General features: G+C 47.3%; 1 protein-coding gene across 1 annotated transcript; it reads right to left on the bottom strand.

The window, feature by feature from the left end:
* Nucleotides 1–8,782: 8,782 nt before the first annotated feature.
* Nucleotides 8,783–21,075, bottom strand: cnot11 (CCR4-NOT transcription complex, subunit 11). The gene is made up of 8 exons (XM_063193144.1): nucleotides 20,884–21,075; nucleotides 20,352–20,754; nucleotides 19,537–19,701; nucleotides 18,711–18,863; nucleotides 15,718–15,942; nucleotides 14,485–14,689; nucleotides 12,812–12,908; nucleotides 8,783–9,107 (listed from the first exon to the last, which is right to left on the bottom strand). Exons 1-8 carry the CDS (start codon nucleotides 20,908–20,910, stop codon nucleotides 8,910–8,912), a joined length of 1,473 nt encoding a protein of 490 aa, XP_063049214.1. The 5' UTR covers nucleotides 20,911–21,075; the 3' UTR covers nucleotides 8,783–8,909.
* Between the last annotated feature and the right edge of the window lie 1,010 nt (nucleotides 21,076–22,085).

Here is a 22,085-nt window from a genome sequence, read left to right as displayed (position 1 = left end):
CTGGCGGGTCGGGAGTCGAACCGGCAACCTGACGCTCAAGTCTGACGCTCTAACTGCTTACCCATGACTGCCCAAATTACCCGTGACTGCCCAATGAATTGTATCATTGTTGCAATCTGCTGGTTCCATTCAGGTCCATTGAAGGGTTACAAATGAACCCTGTGGGTCATTATTCCAGCTTAATACTCTTAATACACTTTTTAATGTAAATTATGAATGAAGAGCAGATGTTGTCAAATGTCAAAGACAAGAACTTTATCATTCATTGGGTCAACATTGTATGGGGAAATGTGTTAATCTCTCTGTATGATGTTTACATCCAAAGTTATGACCCATTCTGCATCATTGTTTCAATCTGCCGGTTTCCAGTCAGGCGCATTAAAAGGTTAAAAATGGAGACTGGGGGTCATTATTTCAGCCTAAAACCCGATATAATAGTCACATTTACACTGCAAATGATAAAGGAATAGCAGGTGGTGGACAAAAAGACAATAAAACTCAAAAGAATGAAAAGATCCTTGAGAGTCTACATATTTTAGCCCATTTTATTGCTGATTATGACCAAAAATGCTGTTCAAATGTTGTGAAATGTCAAAGACAACAACTTAATAGCATTCCTCAGGTTAATATTGTGAGGGTAAATGTGTTAATTCGTCTCTGTATGTGGTTTACTTCAAAAGTTATGACCTATTCTGTATCATAGTTTCAGTCTGTTGGGTTTCTGTCAGGCGCATTAAAGGGTCAAAAATGGAGACTGGGGGTCATAATTTCATCTTAATACGTGATATAATATTCACATTTACACTGCAAATGATAATGGAAGAGTAGGTGGTGAAAAAGAGACAAAAGTCAAAAACAACAACTTAAATTCATTCCTCAGGTCAATATTGTATGGGAAAATGTGTTAATTTGTCTCTGTATGTAGTTTACTTCAAAAGTTATGACCTATTCTCTGTCATTGCTTCAATCTGTTGGGTTCCTGTCAGGTGCATTAAATGGTTAAAAAGGAAGGCCATGGGACATTATTTCAGCTTGGCACCTGGCAGATTCTGGAAGTAGACACTCTAAAGATACAAAAAAATCAGGTGGCGTAAAAAAAGCCGGGGGGTGCGCGTGGACCCCCCTTTCCAACCCTACTAATATGTATGTCTGAACGACCACGAACAGTTGTAGAATCCACAATCCCCCACCAACACTCAGTCTGACAGCTTAGTATTGGTGGGGGGATCCACTATGCAGGCAGTAGACTTTGAATTAAGGGGGATTCATAATTGTCGTGACTGGCGCTACCCTCCTTCATACTTCACTCGCGACCTCACTCGTACCGTCACGTGACCCAAAATGACGTCACACGCCGTGGCGCGAGCTGCCGTGTCGCGACGTCGTGCACCCCACATTTTTTGTAACTTGTCGTGCGCCACCAGCGATCACGCAGGTAGGCAGACAAAGCAGGAGTTGCAAAGAGAGGCTACAACTACTGTAGGCTACTACAGAATGGATCCTGTAGGCCTATCATTTTGAGGATAATAAAATGTCCTAGAGAGTTATTCTATCTTCTCTCTTTAATGTTGTTCAGTGAAACAATTGTTTACTTTGTTCAGAAGCACGTTGTCGGCGATCTATTTATAAATTCTGCCGCCAGAACAATGCTCTCACATGGTCTTGGAATGATCTGGCAAGGTAGGCTACAACAAAAAATATATGTTTCAATGTGGTAAGTCACAAGTCAGACGTTCAGTAGCCCTACAGCAGCCGTGTTTGGCTTTCTATTTTATACATCCGTAGAACGAGGGTTATGTATATAACCACGGTTCTATGAGTTCCGGATGACCGCCAGAGGCGGTGCTTTCAGCACTGAATATTCATCTTACGGATCAGCAGGTCGAGAATTAATATCAACAAAGTAACACGTGACCTGGGTGACGTCACCCGGTGACCCCCGTGTCAGGGGTTAAGACACCGGTGAACCCAGGAAGTGACCTCTTGGCAAATCTTCTCGAACACACTCCGAGTGACTGCCAAGCTCTGGCGGTCATCCGGAACTCATAGAACCGTGGTTATATACATAACCCTCGTTCTATTTCGTTCCTCCTGACCGCCAGAGGCGGTGCTTTCAGCACTGGATGACTAATACCAACAAAGTCATGAGGAGTGCCTACCCGTCGTCAGTACTACTGAGACGGCCTGAAGCCACCGCCAGCACCACAGTAACATGTGGGGCAACATCAAGAAAACCAGGCAATGGTGCAGCCTGATGCCGAGGAGGCCGTGCCGTATACGTCCTTGCACGTACCAACGGCCACATGGAAGCCAGTGTAACCTGGCCCAAAGGATCCACGAGCTCCCTGAGTGAGAACCACAGGGGGCAGCAAGTAAGCAGTTAGCATAGCAGTTGACGGGGACACCTGTGCCACCCCGTAGCGGTACCATACCACCCGGTGCCACAAACGGGAGGAGCCACAATGGAAGAGGCGAACCACGGAAAAGGTCAACAACAGGGCACTGGACGCCCATAAGGAAGTTGCTCCCATGCCCATCAGACAAGTGTCGGCCTCTGAAAGCAGCCGCAGTAACAGGCCCAGAGAGGGCAAGGACTCAAGGCGGCACACATGGCACATGATAGATGAGCCGCCCGCTCCACACAAGACCGCAAGACCGGCCAGAGAGCGTCTGAGGGCAATCAGGATGGCCAGTCCCTACATTCATCCAAGGTACGGCCATCATCAGGGGGCCCACAGGTCACAGGCAGTGTTGGACTGCCACCGCAGACCAACCGTCCAGGGTAGCAGCAGTGGGCACGACCGCACCGCGCAAGGGCAGCAGCAGTGGGCACGACCGCACCGCGCAAGGGCAGCAGCAGTGGGCATGACTCCACGGCGCAAGGGCAGAGCGGAACAGACGCGAGTTCCACCTCCAGGGTCGAAGGCGGACATGGTAGCCAGACGCAATGTAGAGCAGTCAGCAACAGTAGGACCTGGCAGGGGCCATAACGGCATATCCAACCCAGAGAGGCCTCAGCAAGCGGAGGCCAAGAGGGCGGCATGCCCAACACCTGGAAGGGGCGGAGAGCAAGGAAGGAGAGCCTCCACTTCCAATGCCCGCAAGTACGCTGGTCATAAGCAGAAATCGACGCCTAGAGACACCAGGCCGGGGGTCTGCATGTCGAGAACAGGGCAAAGCGCACCAGGTCGAGAACAACAGCGTGAGCGAAACAAAACCACATGCAGCATCGGCTGCACGGCCGGTGCGACACAAAAGCCGCGTCGTGGCTTGCCCAAAGCGGACGGACCAAAAGGGACATATAGGGGCCGCCGGAAGAGAGCAGACTGCTTCCAGCAAGGCCCCGACAAGGGTGTCGCGCAAGCCAAACCAATCACCGTACCACGGCCAAGGTTTGTGTGACTCTGCCCCGGCACTCAGGCCAGACAGGCGAATGCCAGCAACCAGGAGTCAAAGAGAACTCACAGGGGGCGTCCCAAAACGGTCCATGGGGGCCGAGAGAAGGCCAACAAGACATGGGACATCAAGAACCCAATGCACGTCGTACGCAGCGCTGCATCATAGACCTCGCAGACGAGCTCATCTGCGACTTGTCTAAGTGGCCAGGGCAGTGTACCCCGCCAGATCAACGCCCTGACCGGCAAGGCAAGGAGGGCGGTCAGAAGTGGTTCAATACCCGGCAGGGCCATAGATGGAGGCCTCCCGCAGCCCGGCCAATGCCTGATCGCCGACCCATCGCGCACAGCGTCACGGTCAGCCAAACACCAGTAAAGGCCACATAGGGGCCATGGGTATAGACAGGCGGGACAGGCAGGGTAACCAGTAGTAGGTACAGCCACTGCAGCAGAGACGCGTAAACAGTCCAAGCGGCAACAAGCCGGGCCCAGCGGGAAAGGTGCGCGACACAGGGCGCAGATGCCCATGACAAGCCAACTGCGATGCTCCTGCAGCAGACAGCAGAGCATGAAGCTGAACCAGCCAGATGCAGAATCCACAGTCGTAGGGGCGTGTACGCCCACCGGTGCCCAGAGCACTCATGTGAGACCATCCATAGCGAGGCCAACAGAGCGAACAGTCGTAAGCCACCGAAAACTCGAAGGGAGAGCCCGGAGTGGGGTCACTCCCGTACAGTAGTAGCAGTCAGAGTGGCATCCTGACCCCCGGACATACCACACATGAAGTGGGGAAACATGAAGAACAATGGGAGAAGGAGTGGTAACGCTCCAACATACCAGTAGCAGCCGCAGCTGCAGTGGTGCAGGCACCAATGGCACTCTTAAGTAGCCCATGGCAAGTCCACGCATAGCCCAAGAGCTCGGGGGGGGGGACGTGCAGCAGTCGACCTACGCGCCACAGGCGAGGACAATGAAGGAAGCACCTGGGTCCTGTACCCAGGGCAGCAATGCCGACATACACGTGCACCGGTCACAGAGGCTTAAGCCCAACGGCACACTCCGCGAGCCAAGGGGCAAAAGAGTCCCAGGCTCCACCAGGTCAGGAGGACGACGACATGCCAGACGTACGACAGTGGGCAAAAGCGGACAACAGGACGCAGAGCATATCTTGCATACCGAAGCCATAGCAGAAGAGGCGAAGACACCAACTGTAATCCCAACCGTCCACGGTGAAGTCGGCCAAGGCCAACAGACTCCAGACAGTCCCGCAGGAGTGCCAAAGAGCATAAAACAGGGTATGGTGTGAAACCACTCACCCAGAGCAGCAGCAGTCGTACAGGCGGAAACGCCAACGGTGCATGCAAGGAGCTGACTGGTGGAGACACCCACGGTCAGCCAAACCCAGGAGAACGACTAGAACCAGTCGTGAGGTAGGGAAAAGCAAGCTACACAGAGGGGCATGAAGCGGAGCAACACGCGCAACCGTAGCAGTCATGGCGGTTGAGGTGCTCCGGGCGTCCACAAGAAGCCAATGGATGAAATAGCCGACAGCAGGCGGTATCCAGGAGAGCAACAGACAGTCGCAGGACGCTGAATGGTAGAGAACAGCAGAGGAGCGGGTCTCATGCAAGTCATGCAGCCATGCAAGAGAGCAAGTATGCAAGCATGCGAAGCAACCGAGCAAGCCATGTAAACCGGAATGGCAGGGTGCGTATGGCCCAGCGGCACGCCGTGGCAGCTGTAGTAGCCATGGCACCAACAAGCATGCCACACACTCTGGAGCAGTAGCAGGTACGGCACTCACATGTAGCCATCGGGCGAAAAACACCCATGGCCAACCCACCCAGAAAGGGCCCAGTGCCAATGCAATGCAACAAGCAATGCAACTGGGCTGTGACGGTGTCACCCGAATAGAGGGCATGGTGCGGGCATCGGCGGCAGGCGACAGCTGTGGTGGCGGTGGGCGACAGCTGTGGCGGCAGAGGGCGACAGCCGTGGCGGCAGAGGGCGACAGCCGTGGCGGCGGCGTGCGACCGTCCGGGTCGCTAGCAGGCAGGGCACATTTGAAAACACGGTCACCGTGTGTCAGAGGCTGCAGGTCGGCAAAACAGGGCCGACAACTCCACCAGGCCAGTCGACAACTTGTCCACCCCCGAGGGCAAGGAGTCTGGGCACATCCGCGATACCTCCAGGAAGCGTGAGGTCACCCCATTGGGCCTGCTTGGCCTCGCTGCAGCAGCCGGCGTCATCTACAGCCCCCCATGGCCAGCGGAACGGTAGACCGAGGGCCAAACCGCGTCAGCCCGGCAGTAAGTGCTCTCGCACGCAGACCTGAGCAAGCAGCACAGGCCACATCTGTCAACCTCAGCCGCAGGCATCTCAGCTCCAGGCAGGAGAGGCACCAGTCCCAGGGGCCTAGACGACAATGCATCAGTCAGGCAGGCAGGCACACAGGGCGAGGACACCCCAGTGGTAGCCGAGAGGGAAGCCAGCAGTCGGACAGTCAGGGCCGACAGGTAAACAAGGCAATACACACAGCAGGGCGAAGACACCCCAGTGGTAGCCGATGCAAGAGCTCCAGGCCAACTGGTGAATACCACACAGAAGGGGCTGGGACATCCAATGGCAGCCAAGAAGAAACCCAGTAATCAGGCAAGACGAGGGTCCCGTGTCGGGAAGCGAACACTGCAACACACAGAAGGGAACAAACAAGCAATACATACCCACAGGGCGAGGGCACCCCAATAGTAGGTAAAAAGTTGGCAGCAGGTAGGAGATGACACTACAATGTCCAGCAAATACTGCGAATATAAAACACAAGGGGCGAGGACGCCCCAAGTGTAGCCAACAGGAGCCAGCAGCCAGGCGGCAACACCAAGCTGACAAGCAAATAACAATGGACATTAACATTTTGGATTCGGCCTACTGTGGACACCAGATGGAAATTAGCCCTTGGGCTACAATCTGGCATATTTACATATATGTACATGTATGTATATGTTCATTAATGTGCAATGTCCTGAAGAAATAAAGTAAAGTAAAGTACATTACATTGCAATGCAGTCGGTAGGCGCTGTACACCCAGCGACTCACAATAGAGGACATACCATAAGCACAGCCAATATCATGGGCAGACAGGAGTAGCACAGTGATAGAAATGCAAGGCAAATATACACTTCTGGGGCGAAGACACCCCAGGTGAAAACAGACAATAATCAACCAGTGAAGAAATAACACAACCGGGCAGGAATAACAACCGGGGTGAGCAGAGTGCAGCCAGAGAGAGTAGAGAGAGATTGTATTGTAGATTGAATCTCTGGAGCAGCGTGACGCCAACGGTGCAAGGGCACAGCGAAACACACTGGCCCGTGGAGCAACCGTACAGACAGGATACACTGTACAAACAATGAAGCCGTAACGTAAATACAGGCACGCGAACCCAAGTAACCGAGCTCGCGTCGAGTGTCACAACAATCGCCCAGTAATAGTAACATTCCGCGGCGAGAAACACCGCGAAAATAAATCGAAACAGTAAATGACAGTCCACTTACCCAAACGATGGCCAACATAGGCAGGCAGGCGTTAATACCTAATCCCAACTCGAAAGCGCATCACGCCACGAGACCGCTCGTCAAATCCAGTTGCGGGAAACACTACTGAAGATAACGCGGTAGCAGTTAATACATGATCAGAAAACGGCCTACCTTCCACGGGAAAGGACAAGTTATTAGCCTCCAGTCGGCGAGAACAGTGCCTCGAGCCAGGGGCTAGGCAGGCTAGGTAGCCTAGCCAACCCTCCTCCACCGAGCGGACAACACTCAGTCGGACACATCGTAAATGTGAAAGAGATACTCAAAGGAAAAAGCGACCAACGCCGTTTCATGGGGGGTGGAAAACCCACAGCCCCAACCCTATGGGTGCGAAACGAACAAAGCGTCAGGTCAATCCCAAAATCTCAAACGATTAACTCGACACCTGCAATCGAGAAGATGAAAGAGGTCACTTCCTGGGTTCACCGGTGTCTTAACCCCTGACACGGGGGTCACCGGGTGACGTCACCCAGGTCACGTGTTACTTTGTTGATATTAATTCTCGACCTGCTGATCCGTAAGATGAATATTCAGTGCTGAAAGCACCGCCTCTGGCGGTCAGAAGGAACGAAATAGAACTCACGCTGCGAGTTGCGAAAAATACTGCCGTTTCTCTAATGAACAGCAGAGGGCACTTCCGACAATGCGAGCGAAAGCGCTTTTGAAGTATGAATAGCCTGTCGCAAGTGATGACGTCATTAATGGTTCTCGCGCCACACGCGCCAAAGTGCGCACATGAAGTATGCAGAGCCCTTTAGAGAGATGTACAGGATCCAAGATCCGGTACCGGATCCGGCAGGATAATAGGGTTTTTCAGACTATCCGGATCCGGCAGGATCTTAAGCAGTGGATCCGGAATCCGGCAGTTACCTAAAAATCAGGATCTGGGGCATCTCTACTTTTTACGTAGCCTAGGCTTTTCAGTCAGTCTTTCACAACCCCAATCGCTGCATGGAGTGAAAACCCTTTGGAAGCGGCCGTTGAAGGCAGTGTGGCAGTAAGCCAATGAGTCTTAAAAATAGTTTGTGCCAACGTAATAAAAAGGGCCCACGTGTGCGAGTAGACTATGTGTTTCAACCCTTTCGTAGGATCCGGTATCTGGTTCCGGCAGGATCTGAAGAAGTGGATCCGGTATCCGGCAGGATCCTAAAAATCAGGATCTGATGCATCTCTACTTTGAATGAAAGTGCTCCCGACGATTACAAGTCTAAAAAAGCAGAGTTTACCCTCCAGTGCGCTGGCTTCTCATTCACTACCATTCATTTTGAGGCTGTGAGTGACCCTCCGAGTGCCCCGCCTGCTCATTAGCATACGAGCCGACTGCATCTATAGCCAGTCACAAGCACACGCCCAGTCAAACACACACAATCACACCCACACCCAATCAAACACCCACAATCACACCCACACCCAATCAAACACACACAATCACACCCACACCCAATCAAACACCCACAATCACACCCACACCCAATCAAACACACACAATCACACCCACACCCAAATCAAACACACACAATCACACTCACACCCAAATCAAAGACACACAATCACACCCACACCCAAATCAAACACACACAATCACACTCACACCCAAATCAAAGACACACTATTATGAACTATGTAGATGGAGTTCTTTAATGATACATTTTTGACGTACACTGAACTGTAGTACAGCACAGATTCAGGACCCCACTGCTGGTGCTTTGTCATCTGTGGTAGTGTGTGCTCATTAGTAAGGGGGGCTCTGTGTGGTGTGTGTGTGGTGTGTGGTGTGTGTGTGTGTGTGTGTGTGTGTGTGTGTGTGTGTGTGTGGTCCCTCTGTCTCTCTGTAGGTGTGTCTGTGCTGTCCAAAGTCTTCAGTAACAGAACAGTCCAGCGCACTGTGTGTGTGTATGTGCGCGCATGTGTGTGTGCATGCGTGTTATTTGGCTGGTTTTCCCTCTGTGGGTGTGTCTGTGCTGTCTAAGGTCTTGAGTAAGCGGAAGAGTCCGGCGGCTTCGCGTATGCGGCTGAACTCGATGCAGAAGGCCTGGACCTCGATGAACAGATCCTGAACATTAATGATCTTATTACGGATCAGAGACTGCAGGAACACACACACCAGACGCACCAAGCGATTCTACGGGACGAAAAAGAGACAGAGAGAGAGAGATACATCAATGCCCTTATTCCGCATCAGGGATCAGTCAGTTTGAAAAACAATAATAGGCATCAGCAACTAGAAAACAATAATTGACAGACTTGAATGGAAATGTTTGTTTTCAGGGTATTCTCCCTACATATGGTACATCACTGTATAGGATTGTAATGCTTCAAGTTTGACTATCGTAAAGCATTGTATTTCAGCAGTAATATTTCTGATACCTCATTGTGGCCATTTTTCATGCAAGAGCTGAACGCTGCTGAATTTTATCACACAGATTGGAGCTCCACAAGTGATAACTAGAATGGGCACTCGGTAGAGCGCAAACCTTCGCCTACGCCACTTATTTTTTTCTGGCCATCTTCAAAGTGTGGGGCATAACATTCTCCAAATTTTGGTGTTAGTTTCATTTAAATCGGACCGGAATATCGTAATATTACATTTTTGGCCCAGTCTTGACCTCTTATTCAATTCAGCATGCACACGTTCTTCTGGCATATAGTGCTTGGCAAAGAAAAACGTTTTTGACCTTTTCGTGACCTTGACCTTGACCTTTGACCCAATCACTCCCAAAAAGTAATCGATTGTTCCTTGGGTCATGACCAGGGCTCTAAATTAACACACGCCAACACGCCAAACACGGGTGAAAATTCATTTTGGCTAGTAGAAAAAAATACCTACCCGCCAATTTGGCTAGTAGCGCACGAGTACAGTAACTTATGAACGGTAAACCGCTGCTCTGATGAACGTTATACGGCGAGATTTCCTACATTACCCATGGACACTAGCGTCACGAGGTAGCCTCCCACCGTGGGCTTTCCAGTGCATCGAGCGTCAACTCCATGCTGTTGCGCGCGCCAGGATTGAAAACATTTCAGACGACCAGCCTTCTGTCAACTAGCTGCGCTCACACTATTCTGACAGGCAGCTCTCCTCCTATGCTCTCGTCGCTTTCGCTACAACCTTTTTAACGTCACTACTGCTATTATTACTATATGAACCTTGCTGTAACAGGCTGCATTTTTTAAGCAGCGAGACCCTGACCGTTTCAATAACAGGACTTACGCAGATTATGCATAGCGCTACTTCTGTTGTGTAGACGTTTTGTGCGAGTGATGAGAATGTGGCGGTGGTTAGAGCAAGGTTCTGTGTGTTGGTGAATGCTAGTAGTAATTGTAAATAGTGACGTTAAAAATTAGTGGTTGTGGAACAAAATAGCGACCAGGGCAGCGGAGGAGAGCCGACTGTCAGAGTAGTGTGACCGTAGCTGTCAGTTCAGTTGTCTTCTGAAATGTTCAGAGACCTGGCGCAACTAAGTTGGAAAGCCCACGCCATCGAAAATAAAATAAAAAAGCAACCAACGACGAAGCTGTGGAAGTAACAAAGGAAGCGAAGATTCCCGAGATATTGTTTACTTTTAGTTAAACATAGGCTTCTTGCCATTTTGTTGTGCATGGTAGAGAAGAGCTCCTCCTCTCTCCTCTCCTTTTCCTTTCATCTCTTCTCCTTCCTTGTGGTGTGCGTATGTGAGGTTTTGTAGTGTTTGGCTGTGTGCTTGGTTACTGTAGGCCTAGCTATGTTAAAGGTCTGTTATGTGAGTGGCTTGTGTGATGTGATTCAGCTGCTTTCAGAGGAATTGAACAAAAACTAATCAAATTAATTAGGCCTAAGTAACGAAAGTAAAAAATAAAGCAGAAGTTAAAAAATAATGAAAAAATATATAGCCAATATAGTAGCCTATGCAGGCCTATAGTGTATCTGTGTTGTAGAAACAGTTGGACAAAATGACCATTTAATAAGAAAAAAAAACTAGCCTAATGCATAGTTTATTTTGGCGAGATAAAAAAAAAATGGCTAGTTGAACTTCTGTTTGGCTGGTAAGAAAAAATGTCCACTAGCCAAATTGGCTGGTGGTGGAAAAAGTTAATTTAGAGCCCTGGTCATGACCAATCATCCCACTAAATGTCATAAAAATCGGCTCAATTTGCGTTTTTGACCTTTTCGTGACCTTGACCTTGACCTTTGACCCAATCACTCCCAAAAAGTAATCGATTGTTCCTTGGGTCATGACCAATCATCCCACTAAATTTCATAAAAATCGGCTCAATTGACGTTTTGACCTTTTCGTGACCTTGACCTGGACCTTTGACCTTTGACCCAATCACTCCCAAAAACTAATCAATTGTTCCTTGGGTCATGACCAATCATCCCACTAAATTTCATAAAAATCGGCTCAGTTCTGTCTGAGCTATACGAAGTACAAACAAACATTTTGACCTTGACCTTTGACCTTTGACCCAATCACTCCCAAAAACTAATCGATTCTTCCTTGGGTCATGACCAATCATCCCACAAAATTTCATGAAAATCGGCTCAGTTTTGACTGAGTTAGACGAAGTACAAACAAACAGACAAACAGACATATTCACAAATAAATACACGGCGGGCAAAACATAACCTTCTGGCGAAGGTAACCAGGTAACAAATAACAAATGTCAAATGAATATTTAAAGGTAGATGTACATACATACTGGCTTCTAAAAAATTACAGAATTATTATTATTATTATTAAGCTTATTATTATTATTAAATTAGATCAGTCACACTTTTCCGATGACAATGCGGATGATTATCTCTGCAATTGTATTAATTATAAATCACTATTTGCAAAATAAATACATATTTTCATCAATAAAGTTGGATATACAATAATTAATCATAGATATACACTACCGGTCAAAAGTTTGGGGTCACCACACTTTCCTCCCACAATGCTTCTTTCTGACAGTTAAGCTTAGTCCTTTTCAATTTCAGTTCTAGTATAAAATCAGTGTATAGAGTTATTGTTCCCCGAAATGAATGCATGCAACAAATAAGCAATTTGATATTGGAAAAAGTAACTGTTGAATGGATTTACTTGTATAGACAATGCATAGAATAGACCAAAATGTATCACTAACTTTTGACTAATGAAAGTGTACCTTTACTAAGGAATCGTGCATTCATAAGTAGGTTCATTCTGATGGCTAGAAAATCATGCAGCTACTTTGACTTAAATTTGTGGACGAGGTGACAACTCAACAAATGTCATACACCTACCATTGGAAAGGGCAGACACTGAGCTTTCCAATAGTTCCATGCATTCTCTGATAAACCAAAGATATGTCTGTAGAAAAATGAACTAAAACACGAATTTCTATGTAATAAATGGGTGAAAAAGCTTGGTTAGATTTCACTCTTCTGTCCAGTTTAAACAATTTTTATGGGTAATCAAACCTTTTTTTCACCTGTGGCTGTTCAGTACTTTCCATTATTCAATTTCAAGCTATTTAAAAGATGTTTGCGACTTGAATTGCAAACAAATAACTGGAAAAATGAAGGTGACCCCAAACTTTTGAACGGTAGTGTAGTATATACTCATGGAAACTGACCAGTAGTGCTGATTCATATTTTATAATAACAAATACAATATTAATAATAATTCTAAAAAATGGTGGAGATACAAAGTTTCTGCTGGACAGCAACGAAAGGTTGCATGGACGGAACGACTGCTCTGTCGGACAGAGCGTGTGCTGCTGAAACATGCACTGAACCGAAACGTGAAAGGACGAATCGACCTGCTCCCCCGTGGAGAAGCTGAGGTGTGTGCGTGTGTGTGTGTGTGTGTGTGTGTGTGTTACCTGCATGTATTTGTCTTTGATCTGTTCGCATGTGGAGATGCAGTTGGAGATGTAGAGATGAATAAACTCTGGAGGAAGATCTACAGCCGTGGTCAACCTACACACACACACACACACACACACACACACACACACACACACACACACACACAAATTATTACAATTAACAATTCAGTGTTACATACATATAACAGAAATGACACACAAACACACGCTCACCATCACCTGTCGACGACCTCCATGGCAATATGGCATCATACAACTGTGTGTGGATAACATGCCGACTTGAACTGACTAGCATGTGTGTTCACTATGAATTTGCAGGTTAGTAGAGTAGAGTAGAGTAGAGTAGAGTAACTTTATTGATCCCCAGGGGGAAATTCAGGTATCCAGTAGCTTACATAAATACACAAATACACAAAAGCCCACATGGACATTTCAAGACAAAAATAAACACAGGAATAGTCATCAGGGTGGGGAAAATAAAATAAAATAATAGAGATAAATGTAGAAAAGGTAATTGTGCAAAAAAGACATTCTGTGAGTTGGGATAGACCAAAGCAGAAAAAAACATACTCTGTCAGTTAAGGTAGACAACAAGTGTTGATGGATACATCTATGATATAGTATAGTATGTAGAAGTAGGCAGTGTACAGAGTATGATAGGGGTTGAACATTCTTACAATGTCACAGTAAAGTACAGGTAAGTGTTTTAGGCAAGCACACACACACACACACACACACACACACACACACACACACACACACACACACACACACACACACACACACACACACAAGGTTAACGCATGCTCTAACCCTCTGGGTTGGGGGTAGCTTTGGTCTGGGCACAATTACGCCATTTCCCTTGCTGTTGCTGGCAAATGTAAATTACAGGAACATTGCTTTAATGAAAGGTTAAAGGACCAGTCCAGTCAATATCAACATGCAGTTGTAATGCTCACACTACCCTGGACTTGTCAGTACCTGAGTTTTTTTTTTTTCTTCATCAGTCTTTTCCGAGATCTTGGTCATTGTAATGGGGGCAGCGGTTTGTTTACATTTAAAAAAAAACATTTTTATTTATTCCCAAAAACATCCAAAAGGTCATCCAACATCAGCAGACCACTAGCAAACAGCGATACCTTTTGGGAAAATATTTGGACTAGGCCTATGTTAATTTTTTTAGAAAATTATAACGAACGCTGCACCCATTAGAATAGCTCATATATCGTAAAGGGCTGAGCAAAAAAATGCTGCATCACCGTGTACTGATAAGTCAAGGGTAGTGTGAGCAATACAACAGCATATTGAAATTGACTGAACTGGTCCTTTAAGCTTGGGGATGGTTTTGGTGAGGGCACAGCTGAGCATTTTCGCGTTTAGCAACAGAAATACAATGGCAGGAAAACGACTTGTCTCATGCAAGCCTGGTCACGTGCCAAGCCTGGTTTTCTGCAGCGTTCTAGAGCACGAAATAACACGCAAAGTCATTGAACCAGAAGGCAGAATGCAGTTGCATGAAATAAAAACACATTTGCATGATGGCACTCTGTCCATGTAGACATCATGTTCATGCTGAACAGGACAGAGAAGTACACACACACACACACACACACACACACACACACACACACACACACACACACACACAAACACCCTCTTTTTCTCACCTGTTGACGACCTCCATGGAGTGTAGTGACATGTCCATGTTGACCAGGACCGAGAAGTATTCTGTGATCTGATTGGACGGCATCAGCTTGAGCAGCATCTCTATGGCGACCAGAGGGTTGTTCTCCACCAGGTCGGGAAGCTTCGCGGGACTCAAACCGATGTGGTAGACCAGCTTAGGATCCCGCTCCAGCTCTGCCAATAACTACACACACACACACACACACACACACACACACACACAGGAGTGAATATGGACTCAAACCGATGTGGTAGACCAGCTTAGGATCCCGCTCCAACTCTGCCAATAACTACACACACACACACACACACACACACAGGAGTGAATATGGACTCAAACCGATGTGGTAGACCAGCTTAGGATCCCGCTCCAACTCTGCCAATAACTACACACACACACACACACACACACACACACACACACACACACACACACACACACACACACACACACACACACACACACACACACACACACACACACACAGGAGTGAATATGGACTCAAACCGATGTGGTAGACCAGCTTAGGATCCCGCTCCAGCTCTGCCAATAACTACACACACACACACACACACGCACGCACGCACGCACACGCACACGCACACGCACACGCACACACACACAGGAGTGAATATGGACTCAAACCGATGTGGTAGACCAGCTCCGGCTCTGCTAACAACTACACGTGTGTGTGTGTGTGTGTGTGTGTGTGTGTGTGTGTGTGTGTATTACCTGTGTCTGCTGCGCTGCTGACAGGGGGCTCTTGAATGCCTTGGCCATGATGTGTGTGTGTGCGTGTGCGTGTGTGTGTGTGTTAGGGGTGGTACGGTTCACAAAATTCACGGTTCGGTTCGTATCGCGGTGTCAAGGTCACGGTTTTCAAGTTCTCTACGGTTCTTGTTTTTTAGTTCATGATAAATGGTGCACTGGTTAATAGAATCGCACTTATCGCTAAATATCCTGCATATGGTTTGTATAGGCTTATAATGTGAAAATGGTGTGATTCTGATTGGTCTTATACGCTAATGGTTTAATCAGAGAGACTGGATAAGATACTCCTAGAATCTCTGTTTTACATATTTTTCTGGGCAGTACATGAATTGCGGTTTGCGATGGATTGCACGGTTCGGTTCGGTATGTGTGTGAATTGTACGGTTTCGGTTTTTGGTGCGGTTTGTGCCATCCCTAGTGTGTGTGTGTGTGTGTGTGTGTGTGTGTGTTACCTGTGTCTGCTGTGCTGCTGACAGGGGGCTCTTGAATGCCTTGGCCATGATGCGTTTGATCTCCAGTCCGGTTCCGTTCTTCACACACATGGAGCGATCCCATTGGACCACGTGCTCCGGCTCACACACACACACGCACGGGCTCAGCCACACCAGCTCGTCCTCACACACGTGCAGCGGGGGCGGCGGCCGGATGAACTCCGGACGGAAGTGGCCTGGGGGGGTGGAGGGCACACACACAGACACAGGCACACACACACGCACACACACACACACACACACACACACGCGCGCGCACACACACACACACACAGGCACACACACACAAACACAGGCACACACACGCACACACACACACGCGCACAATCAGATAGACACGTTACCACACTGGAGAACACACAGTAGCACATTACTGTAAACATTACATGTACAGCCACAGAAAAAATAAATAAACCACTTCAAAATTATTACATTTTCTGATTTTACCATTTGTGACTTTCTGCAAATAAATGCCGTAAATGACAATATTTTCATTCCTAATTCAGAGGAAATGTCAGTTTATGTATAGAATACAGCAAAGAAAGCTCCCGCACAGCGTGTGAGTTGCTTGAAGAAGGTCAGTAGTAGGGCTGCACGATATATCGAAAATGTATCGATATCGCGATATCACAGCGATATATATAAAAGTTGGTTATATCGTGATACCTACTTTTTCCATTTTTAATAACAGCCAATTTGGAGAAAAGGTTAAAAAAGATATTAAAAAGGTATACAGTCATGTTATTGTGTATCGCATATTTTCTAATATCGTGCAGCCCTAGTCAGTTGACCGAAACGTCACAGTAAACCATGCAAATGTGAACAGTGTGCAGGAGCTTTCTTTACTTTAACGTTGGTGACCTAGGGGTTCCACTCCTACGCACCTGACCAAGGAGGTGTGCAAGAATTCTTCACTCGCTAGTTTTTTTATAGAATGAAACAGCAATGCTCATTTTACTCAAACACATGCCTATAAAGTAGTAAAACCAGAAAAGCTAATAATTTCGAACCCATCTCTTATTTTTTTTTCCACAGCAGTATGTACAGTATGTACGGAGGAGAGATGCAAGTTAGATGATGTAAATGTAAATGTAACATTAGACAGAGTGTGTGTGTGTGTGTGTGTGTGTGTGTGTGTGTGTGTGTGTGTGTGTGTGTGTGTGTGTGTGTGTCTGTGTCTGATGGCGTTTGTACATGTAATGGGACATTTCACGTGAAATCCTAAAAGACACTTTGGGGCCCAATTGAATATTTCTCCCTTAACCCTATCCAGACCGGGGGGGGGTGGGGGGGGTGGAGTGCCCGCACCAACTTTGATGTCGTATAACTCCTGCATGACTAAAGCTATGACTACGAAACTTTGTGACTTTTCCTAAAATGAAGTTGGCTACAGTGTGATACCAAAAGATTAGATTTATCAGGTTTGTTGTTGCCATGGCAACGGTTTTCTGACAGGTACGCCTGACCAAAAATCACTGAGCTAAGTCTCATCATCATTACTTTTCATATTTTTTTACATTTTCATTAGCATCAGACACCCTTGTGAACATTTGAAGTGGTCTGAAGCACATAATAGTCAAAATTGATGTGCATTACCCAAATTAGAGGGAAGGTGACATTTTGGGCAATAAAATCAAGAAATGACGTCATAATGATGTCATAATATCCCATAATGACACCAAACTGGTGTCATTCATAGATCTTTGGCTGAAGACCATACCCTCCAAGTTTGGTGGTCATACACCATTCGGTTCCTAAGTTATGAGGGGGGGAATGCCAAAAAAGCCTGGTCTGGATAAGGTTAACATTAGCTCCAGATTCATGCAAACACCGTTCTGGGGTTCTACCACTAAATGAAGGCAGAAGGCACACCAAGTTTATTAAAATCCATGTTGGTCAGGCTCCTAAGTATAAATATAAATATAAATGGACTGCATTTCTTTAGCGCCTTTCCACTCCTTTCAGCCCTCAAAGCGCTTTACAGGTATAAACAAAGGAAATACGCGCTTCTAATTTGACAATCCGGTGCAACCAGAGCAGGACTAAATAATAAATGCAAAGGGGAAAGAATCTGGTGCCACATGGATGTCTATTTGCTGTTATTTATTTTTTCAGTGTAGTCAGACTAACGTTTCGACATGCGTCTTCATCAGAGTCCTCGACTGCACTGAAAAAATAAATAAAAAACTAGACATCTGTGTGGCACCACGCGCTTTACAGGTATATTGCACGCCTCACATTCACCACTCACATTCACACACACACTGGTGGCAGTGGCCGCCACATGGAATCCTGCCATCAGGAGCAACTATGTGTTAAGTAAGGGTTAACGTTCGGCGAGAAGGTCGCTACCGTGGAATAGCAGCACGACAGAGAGAATCTTTAGACCCCGACGCGGAGCGGAGGGGTCTTGTTCTCTCTGAAGTGCTGCTATTCCACAAAGCGACCGACTCGCCAAACGTTAACCCGCTTATTATATGGATATACTTAAATGATTCACACATGGCGGGGACATTTCTTTATTTAATGTTAAGTTTATTATAATTTTTCATGTCAAAAGATTGTTGCTGCGCAAAACAAAACAGTGTCGTTGTGGAACACCGCTAGGCAACAGTAGACAACAGGTGTTGTCTATCACAGCAGCTGATTAGAGTGACAAAAGACCGGACCCCCTGTATGAAACATTCGCTTTAGCAGTGAAAAGTCTTGTTGCCATTGACAGCGGTCTGATATAGACCAACCCGTCCGTTATCTCAAATATCAGACGTGCGAACGTTGGGGAGCCTCATTGAAATGAATGGAGCATTCGACCGATGACGTCACACCATATAATAAGTATCGGTAACACTTTACTTGACGCCGGTGTCATAAGCATGTCATTACAGTATTATTATTGTTTTGGTGGTTGTTGTTAGTGTTTGTTTGCGTCTCCATGGTTACTTACTCTCCAGAGGGGGGCGTGGTCCCGTGGCCAGAGACTCTGTGATCTGATTGGCTATTGAGCTGTCGAATCCGGAGTTGGACGAATCAGGATCCGGGTCGCTGAGGATGCTGGGAAAACTGGCTTTGCTCTGAGTGGGCAGCTCCGACTGGCGCTCTAAAACACACACACACACACACACAAAGCAGAGTCATTACACACACACACACACACACACACACACACACACACACACACACACACACACACACACACACACACACACACAGGAATGTAGTCAGACATTTTACACATAAACCAACATAGTAACCACATACATAAGCACAACAACATTATATCTCCCTCACACGATTCACACACAGAAGAAGAGAGTCATTATACGCACACACACAGTTTTATATCTCTCTCACGCACAGAAGAACACAGTCTCGTGTCCCTCACACACTCAGCATCCTAGTCGGTGTGGTTCTGGCTGCCAGAGTTATGACAGTGGAGTTGACATGAGTTTGTTGTTATACGTTGTAGAAGTGTGAGCTGTTGGAATCCTCAGCAGCGGCTAACGTGGTGCCCTCCGACTCATTTGGATATCTATGCTCTGCACAGCACTAAGCACGCACGCACGCACACACACACACACACACACACACACACACACACACACACACACACACACACACACACACACCATTCTAGTCTAAGTGCAAACTTGCATCAGTGGCCTGACAGAATGGGTCTGCGTCGTCTATCTGCACTGTACCACACACGCTTGCACGCACGCATGAACGCGCACGCACGCACGCACACACACCCATATCCCCGCGTGTGTCACCTGCGAGTGCGAGCTGCAGTCCGCTGATGTCGATGTGTTGGGGGGCGGGGCCTATCTCCATGGCGCTGACCTGCCGCGGCGTCTTCTTGAAGAGCTCTCGGGGCGGAGCCAGCATCAGCTGCGACAGGAAGTACTTCTCAGGCAGCGTGATGGGCGGCAGGAAACCTACACACACACACACACACACACACACACACACACACACACACACACACACACACACCAGATGAAAGATGTTAGATTACACTAAGAACTCCTCAGGCAACGTGATGGGCGGCAGGAAACCTAAACACACACACACACGCACACACACGCAGACACACACACACACATAGACACACACACACAGGTCAGATGTTACAAAGGGCTACACACACACACGCAAGCACGCACACGCGCATCCAATCTACACACAGCATACATTTGACACTCTGCCTATATGTTTACTATTGCTTAATGTAAAAGCCGCCCCTCTTCTGAAGTCTACTGTCAACTTCATGACTAGAGAGTTGACAGCACCAAATGACCAAAACTGGAGACAGGTCCAAGTGATTGACAGGAGACTGCTGTTGTCAGGGGCAACGCGTAGCATCCCATTGATCCTAAACTTGCAACACCTTTCCCTTTCTCTTTCTCTCTCTCACACACACACACACACACACACACACACACACCAAGTCCATCTATTCTATTGCATGGGTTGAGGAGCTGGATGTATATAGGCCTACTGTGTGTGTTGTGCGTGTGTGTGTGTGTGTGTGTGTGTGTGTGTGTGTTGTGCGTGTGTGTGAGATGGGGACCTGTCCTCTGCTTACCTGAGAGCGGCTTCTCTGGCTCGTCCGCTGCCGTGGAGGGGTTGAGGAGGTGGGCGAAGACGGCTGCGAAGGGGTTGGCGGCCAGCGGTTCGGTCCGGTACATCTCCCACAGCAGGTAGAGCGCCGTGAGCCGCTGGGCAGAACTGGGCAGCAGGTCCGGCTGCTGGAGCAACATCACCAGCACCGAACCCACCCGGAAATGTTCTGCCTTCCCGAAGAAGTGGTGGAAGGCGGTGGAGAGGCTCTCGAAGGTGTTGCTGCAGGCATCCTCGGAGATGATGCCCAGGAGGTTAGCCAGCTCCTTCGGCGCAAGGGTCATATCTTCCTCGGTCTCCGTTATTATCGGGTGGCTGGGGGTTGTTGGTTTTCCTGCAAAGAGACTCTGTGCGGGGGCTTGCCTCCCCTCATTTACAGTAGAGAATATGGTTATGGTTATTTTACAGGAAGAGAAAACAAACTCTTCCTCTGAAGTTAAGTTAGCTACGCTAGCTAGTAAAGTTAGCTTGTGCTGGTTTTTAGTCGGCTAGCCTACCTGAACTTCAGCTCTTGTGGAATTCATTTGAAGACAAGAAACACCATTTACTCGTCGGCAAGACCGTCTTGTGGTTATTAAAAGAAAAAGAAAACTCTACAAAACACACTAAATAAAGAAAAGGTTCAAATTGACGGTTGGCTGGGGATGTTGACACAAATAAATTGGAACGCGTATGTTGGATTTCCCATCGGCCTGCACGGCGAGGGGACTTCTGGGTAGTGTAGTCACACAGGGCATTTACTGTACAAGCTAAAACTAATGTGTTTGCGGCAGTAATCTCGGCCATGTTATTTATTCATATAAACGTACATCTTAAATAATGTGTCATACTCATTTCTTTTTGATCTTCAAGTCTATCAAATACATAATTCTACAAGCTAATCGAAAATACTCTTCCCATAAGTCTTTTCGCCTGCTCGCCATGTTTTGGCTGTTCGCTGTTATTCCACCAGAGGGCGACATTACATAACATTCTGACATTCCACTGGTTGACGCCTACATTCAAACCACGCTGTCAGAAGTGTTTAGGCCTAACTAGCCTACACCCTACACACATTTCTGCATATTTTCAAAACATACATTTTCATGGGACAACATTAAAGACATTTCAAATTGACATAATTAAAAGTAGACAGCTTTCAAGTTATATAAACACTTCAATTTATTGTTCACTCAAAATACCCACTAGTGAGCACACCACATCATGATCCTCTCAATGAAATTTTAACATTGCCATTTTAACATTCAGTAGGCCTATGTTGGCATGCATGATTCTTTTGGCGAAATTCAGCTTTACGATGTTAAAGTCATTCAAGCATCCCTAAACCATGTAGTCCCACTACTATGCTTTGATTTTAAGTAGCCTATGGGACACTTTTCTTTGTACTACTCACTTGGTTATACCACCAGGGAAGGCGACAAGGGGGGAGAAAGGGGTCAAATATCCTGGACCCAGGGAGATGGGGCCCCCATAATTGGGCCCTCATTACATTGAATATATTGGGTGGGGGGCCCTTTCAGATGACTTTGTCCTGCGCCCAGCCAAAGCTGTCAGCGGCCCTGTATACCACCACACCATTTAAAACAAATGTTTATCTTGGTGTCATTAGACCACAGGACATGGTTCTTGCGATCCACATCTTTAGGCCTACTCTGAGTGCGTTCCAATATGCGACCTTGCCTCCTCCACTTGTGCTTGT

The sequence above is a fragment of the Engraulis encrasicolus genome, unplaced genomic scaffold (assembly GCF_034702125.1).
Source record: "Engraulis encrasicolus isolate BLACKSEA-1 unplaced genomic scaffold, IST_EnEncr_1.0 scaffold_29_np1212, whole genome shotgun sequence".
Lineage (NCBI taxonomy): Eukaryota > Metazoa > Chordata > Actinopteri > Clupeiformes > Engraulidae > Engraulis > Engraulis encrasicolus.
This window is presented reverse-complemented; position numbering and strand designations above follow the sequence as displayed.